Below are 5,564 nucleotides of genomic sequence, written 5' to 3' on the forward strand. Positions count from 1 at the left end.
CCTGGGCCTGGGCTTAGGGACTGCCGCCCCTATCCAGATGCCTGATTGGGACCAGGGTGTGGGGCTGGGCCCTGCAGCGCCTGTCTTGCCTGGGCTGGAGCCCTGGAGCTGTGCGACCTGGGGCCAGAGTGTTCTGACAGCCTCACTCTCAGGGGCTGGATGCCCTTGGGCACTACAGTGGGTGCCTAGCAGACCGTGCTATAGACCATACCCTGCTCTGGGCGTCTGTGGACTCCCTGGGCTCCTGCCACCATGGTCACTGCCTCTCTTGGGAGCAAGTTCCTTTTCTTTTCTTTTGTTTTCTTTCTTTCTTTCTTTTTTTTTTTGAGATGCAGTTTTACTCTTGTTGCCCAGGTTGGAGTGCAGTGGCACAATCTCAGCTCACTGCAAGCTCCGCCTCCCAGGTTCAAGCGATTCTCCACCTCAGCCTCCTAAGTAGCTGAGGTTACAGGTACCTGGCTAATTTTTTATATTTTTATTAGAGATAGGGTTTCATCATGTTGGCCAGGCTGGTCTCAAACTCCTGACCTCGGGTGATCCACCCGCCTTGGCCTTCCAAAGTGCAGGGATTACAGGCGTGAGCCACCGCGCCTGGCCGAGACCAAGCTGCTGCTGCTACTTTTTTGTTTGAGACGGAATCTTGCTTTGTCGCCCAGGCTGGAGTGCAGTGGTGTGATTTCAGCTCACTGCAAGCTCCGCCTCCCGGCTTCACGTCATTCTCTTGCCTCAGCCTCCCAAGTAGCTGGGACTACAGGCGCCCACCACCATGCCCAGCTAATTTGTTTTTTTGTATTTTTAGTAGCGACAGGGTTTCACTGTGTTAGCCAGGATGGTCTCGATCTCCTGACCTCATGATCCGCCCGCCTGGGCCTCCCAAAGTGCTGGGATTACAGGAGTGAGCCACGGTGCCAAGAGCAAGCTTCTGATGCTGGGGCCGCAAGGAGCTTCCCAGGCCAGGCAGGTTGCTGTCTCAGCGGCAGCCTGCAGCCTCCTCCCAGGATCCGGAGCAGGAGGGTGGCTGTCTTTTGCATTCAATCCGCTGGGCTGCTGCAGGGCTCCCGCAGAGCTGCTCCAAGGGGCCAAGAGAAGGAAGGACGCTGCCCCCAAGGACAGACGGGCAAGCTGGAGTCAGGAGAGGCCCAGCCGTGGCCCGCAGGCCTTGAGTCACTGCTTGGGGGAGCGTGAGGCAGGTATGGGAGGGGGCCAGGGAAGCCCTGCAGCCCCCCCACCCCCACCCCCGGCCCCAGGCAGCAGTGCCTCCGAGGCCTGGGCGGCAGGAAAGGGAGAGATGACGTCATTGCCGCCTGGAATCTGCTGTTTGGAGGCGTCGCCATGGAGACCGGAAGGCTCAGGGTGGGTAAAAATAGCAAACCCAAGAGGGTGTAAGTTCCAAGAACCCGAGTCTCTGAAAAGCGAGGCATACATGTTCTCGTTGCCTGGAGGACAGAGGGCCCAGGCTGGGAGTCTAGCGGGAGGGGCCGCTCGGGGCTGCTGGCTTGCAGCCACCCGCACGCGGTGTGTCCCCGCCACAGCCACCGAGAGCTTTGTCCCCGCGCAGGGTGTGGCGGGGGTGGCAGGCTCCCAGCAGGAGGCGTCTGCAAGCACGCTCCCTTCCTCTGCTTGGGCACCGCAGCCTGAGCCGAGGGCCGCTCTGCAGGGACTTTTCCTTCCTCGCAGAGGGGAAGCAGCCGTGGCCTGTGAGTCGCTGGGCTTCCCAGGCCTCATCCCGGCCGGAACTCCGTGCCTCCAGGCGGCCTCTGGTGGGGCGGGAGGGACCGGAGCTGGGGTTTTGCTGCCTGGGCGGAATGCTCTTTTCCTGCCCTGCTTCTGGAGGAGGAAAGGGGCGGCCGCCTGAGGAAAGCCTCCTGCACCCCAACCCTGTTCCTCTAGGGTGGTTTTCTAGCCAGGGAGCAGGATTTTCCTCCAGGCCAGGAGGTGGCTGTCCCGCTCCTTCTGGGCTCGGTCCCCGGAAACACCAGTACACACTCTCTGCACCTCCCTTCAGTGGTGTCCCAGTGTCCTCATGGGTCCCCCCAAGTCCCAGGCCGCAGAATACGGCAGGAGGCCCGAGGGCTCTGGGCTGCTCTCCCCAGATGACTGAGTCCATGGAGAACCCCTGCAGCTGCGAGGGGCTCCCTGGCCCGGTGCCACGTCCGAGAAACTCTGCCCTGTCTTTGCTCTCGGCGTGGCTGGGGCCTCCTCTCTCCCAGGCCAGGCTGCACCAGGGCATGGAGGGGACCTTGCCTGGCGGCTTCCTCCAGCCGCACGAGCCTGGGCAGAAGTGTCATTGGGCTCAGGGACCCTCAGATGGCCCAAAATGACCCAGGAGCCCTCAGAAGGCCCAAAATGACCCAGGAGCCCTCAGAAGGCCCAAAATGACCCAGGAGCCTTCAGAAGGCCCAAAATGACCCAGGAGCCCTCAGAAGGCCCAGAATGACCCAGGAGCCCTCAGATGGCCCAACAGCACCCTGGGTGGGGAAGGATCCAGGGTGATTCCCAGCCCCGAGAAATGAAGCCCCATTCCGGGACGGTGACTGTCCCTGGGCAAGGGGTGACCGTTCCTGGTTGGGAGGCAACTGCCCACTACAGCAATGAACGTTCTCCTGAGCAACCTGGGGAACCCTTTCCTCCCTCCGTGCCGGGGGCTGGTGGGGCTGAGTCTCTGTCCGCCGCTCCCTGGGTGCTAAATCCTGGAACATCTTCAAAGAGTTTCAGTCCCTTCTCTTCTGCACATACCATTGTTCTCAGGGTGGCCGGGCAGCCCCTTCCTCCACCCAGGGCAGGGGAGCACGGGGTCACCTCTCACGCCCAGCCCTCCCTCGGCTCATGGTGGTCTGTGGCTGGAGAGGGCGAGGGGATGTAGAGCCCCGTGTAGGGGTCGCTCATTCCCCCAAGACATAGCTCACATGCCTTATGTAACTCGTGAGCTCACGCAGAGGGCCTGCCAGAAATGACGGCAGGGGCGGGAGGGGCCTGCTCGGGAAGCCAAGTGTGGCTCAGGCTTACGAGGAGCCGGCCGGGCCCTGCCTCGAGGAGAGAGGGGCCCGAGCCTTTGCAACCTGGGGCTCCTACGCTGTGGCAGGGGATGGGCAGGGCCTGGGACGGAGCGAAGGCCGGGGTGGTGCAGTGTATGGCTAGGCCTGGGATGGCTGTGCTGGTCACTTGGCCTGGGGGTAACTGGCCAAGCAGGATGTGGGCCCAGGCCCACCCCACGCCCCCACCAGCAGGCGCCAGCAGGCCCGTGATGTCAGAGGAAGGGCCTAAGTCACCCAAGAGCCCCGGGAGCAGCTCTGGGGGCCTCGGAGGGGTGAGTGGGTGGAGGCAGTGCTGTCTCCCCCAGTGCCAGCTGCCCTTCCACCCCCAAACGCAGACCAGGGCGGATGCTGCACTGAGGATGGCCCTGAGGCAGGGCTGGACCCAGTGCCCGCGGCTGTCCCTGCCCTTCCTCCCTTCCCTTTTGGAGTCCCGTGCTTCCCCTCTGCCTCCTGCACAGGCCCCCACGCTGTGGCTGGCCCAGCCCAGTTTCACTCCTGGAATGGGACCCCGGGCCCCAAGAAGGGCAAGGGCTTCAGGGAGGCTGTGGCAAGGGCCTCTGGGCAGCACTTGAGGCCTAGGTGACAGCACGGGTCCTCAGGGCAGTGCCCCCAGCCAAGAGCGAGCCATCCCTCCAAACACAGTACCAAGGGGCACCTGGCCTGGGGACCCGTGTCCCGCCAGAGGCAGGGCCTGGCATAGCTGCACCTCACCGGGCCCAGGCCAGCCATTGGCCAGCCTGTTGCAGGGAAGGCAGCCAGCCCCTGATAGGGAAGGGGTAACGGGGAGTCCAACTAGGAGGAAGGGGATGCCGGGACGGGGAGGCCAGCCCTCCGGCCTGAGGAGGGCAGAACACTGGCAGGGGTCCCTGGCAGGGTCTCGGACTGTGCTTTCGAGCCCTTAAGCAGGAGAATGGGATGGGTGGGGGCTCTCTGAGGGGGCCAAGGGCGGTGCTGGGAACCCAGTGTGGGGCAGACCCTGCTTTCAGGAAGGCTGGCCAAGGGGCCGTGGCCCTAGACAGAGGGTGGGGCTGTGTCCTGCTGCTGAGGGGGAGGGGTGAGGATGGGGGCAAGGGGCGTCCATGCAGAGGCAGAGAGCAGGAGGTAAGGGGCTGGGCTCCTGGGACGGCTTGGCCTGAGCCTGGAGGCTGCAGCCCCTCTGAGTAGCGGGAAGGTGGCTGCGGGCAGGTGCCGTGGGTGACTGAAGGGTAGGACCTGTGTGAAGGACCCCTCGCTGCCCTTGGGACCACTGGGCCCCTGAGGTCTGGCTGTCACACATGCCCTGCCCTCACCTGACCTCCCGCCCCGATCAGCCACATGCTCCAGCAGGTCCCAGGTTGCCCTGAGCCTCAGCGTGCTCTGGTCTGCGTATGGTGGTAATGCCACCTGGCTCAGCATGTCGAGGGAAAACCAGCCCTGGCACCTGGGTCCCACAGTGCCTGTGATGACTCATGAGGTTCTGCCATTGCAACCAGCAGTGCCACGGCTCAGGCCCCTGGAAAGCACTGTGGGGATGGTCCCCCACTTTGGGAAGTGCTGGCTGAAAACTTCTTGTGGGCAAGGACAGCACCCTTCTGTCCCCATTGCATCCCCTGTGCCCAGCTCATGGTGCTCAGTGTTGTGTGCCGGGTAAAGGACAGCAGCCAAGGCCTTGGAGGATGCTGGTGATGCCCCGGCCATGGCTGGGTCCCTGGCTCTCGCTCTGTCCCCACTGTTTGACATGTACCTGCTTCAGCTAAGCCAAGAGTGAGCTCTGGCCCTAGGGTCCCAGGCTCAGTGAAGTGCTGAGGGCACTCGGGGAGGTGGCAGTGAATGACTGGGGTGGCATGGCATGGCTGCAGCCCCAGGCAGCCATAACCAGCACAGCGCACAATCCAGGGCAGCACAGGATGCCCCCAGGACAGGGTCCAGTGGGCGAGGGTGACAGGGCTAGGTGCCCACACTGGCTCTTAAATTCAGCACACGGCCCCCCAGGCTGGGCCTCACCAGTGTCCCCCTGGCTGTCCATAGGCTGTGGACGCGTCCTCAGAGCCAGGCTGCGGGCTGCTGAGGGTGCCGAGAACTCTGTGCCCCTCCCTCCCTCAGGCCCATCTTCCTGCTGCTGCGCCCTCAGCCTCCAAGGTCCCTGTGGCCCTGGGCAGGGGCTGCCAGGGGTCTCCTGCAGGAAAAGGAGCCTGAGAGAGCCAGCCTTGTCTCCCTAGCCTGGGACTGGGCCAGGCCCTGTCATACTCTGGGTGTGAGCTCAAGGTGGGGTTGGATGGACAACTGGCTCCCGGGATGGCCCAATGCCTGGCCCAGGCTGTCCAAGCCTGGGCAGCCACATTGTGCCCTACCTGGCTTCGTCCCTGTGGGGAGTGGGCAGGAGCTGGGCTCTGGCTCTGAGTGGGGTGGTCGGCCGGCCACCTGCTCTCACCCTTTGGTTCCCAATGGCCACAATGGCAGGATCATCCGTGGCCCCCCAGGGGCAGGCGCCCTGCTCAGCGCTTCCCATGCATCCCCTCGGGTGACCCCAAGAGGCAGGCCCTGGCTCCA

At 63.8% G+C, this 5,564-nt stretch overlaps 1 protein-coding gene across 1 annotated transcript; it reads right to left on the reverse strand.

Annotated features, from left to right (window-relative positions):
* Positions 1 to 1,465: 1,465 nt before the first annotated feature.
* On the reverse strand, positions 1,466 to 2,447 carry LOC101024957. Its single transcript, XM_017959991.3, is given in 3 exon segments — positions 1,466 to 1,791; positions 1,794 to 2,024; positions 2,027 to 2,447. Coding segments are annotated over 3 exon segments (819 nt in total). The 5' UTR covers positions 2,289 to 2,447.
* Positions 2,448 to 5,564: the final 3,117 nt, after the last annotated feature.

Source organism: Papio anubis, chromosome 1, assembly GCF_008728515.1.
Source record: "Papio anubis isolate 15944 chromosome 1, Panubis1.0, whole genome shotgun sequence".
Lineage (NCBI taxonomy): Eukaryota > Metazoa > Chordata > Mammalia > Primates > Cercopithecidae > Papio > Papio anubis.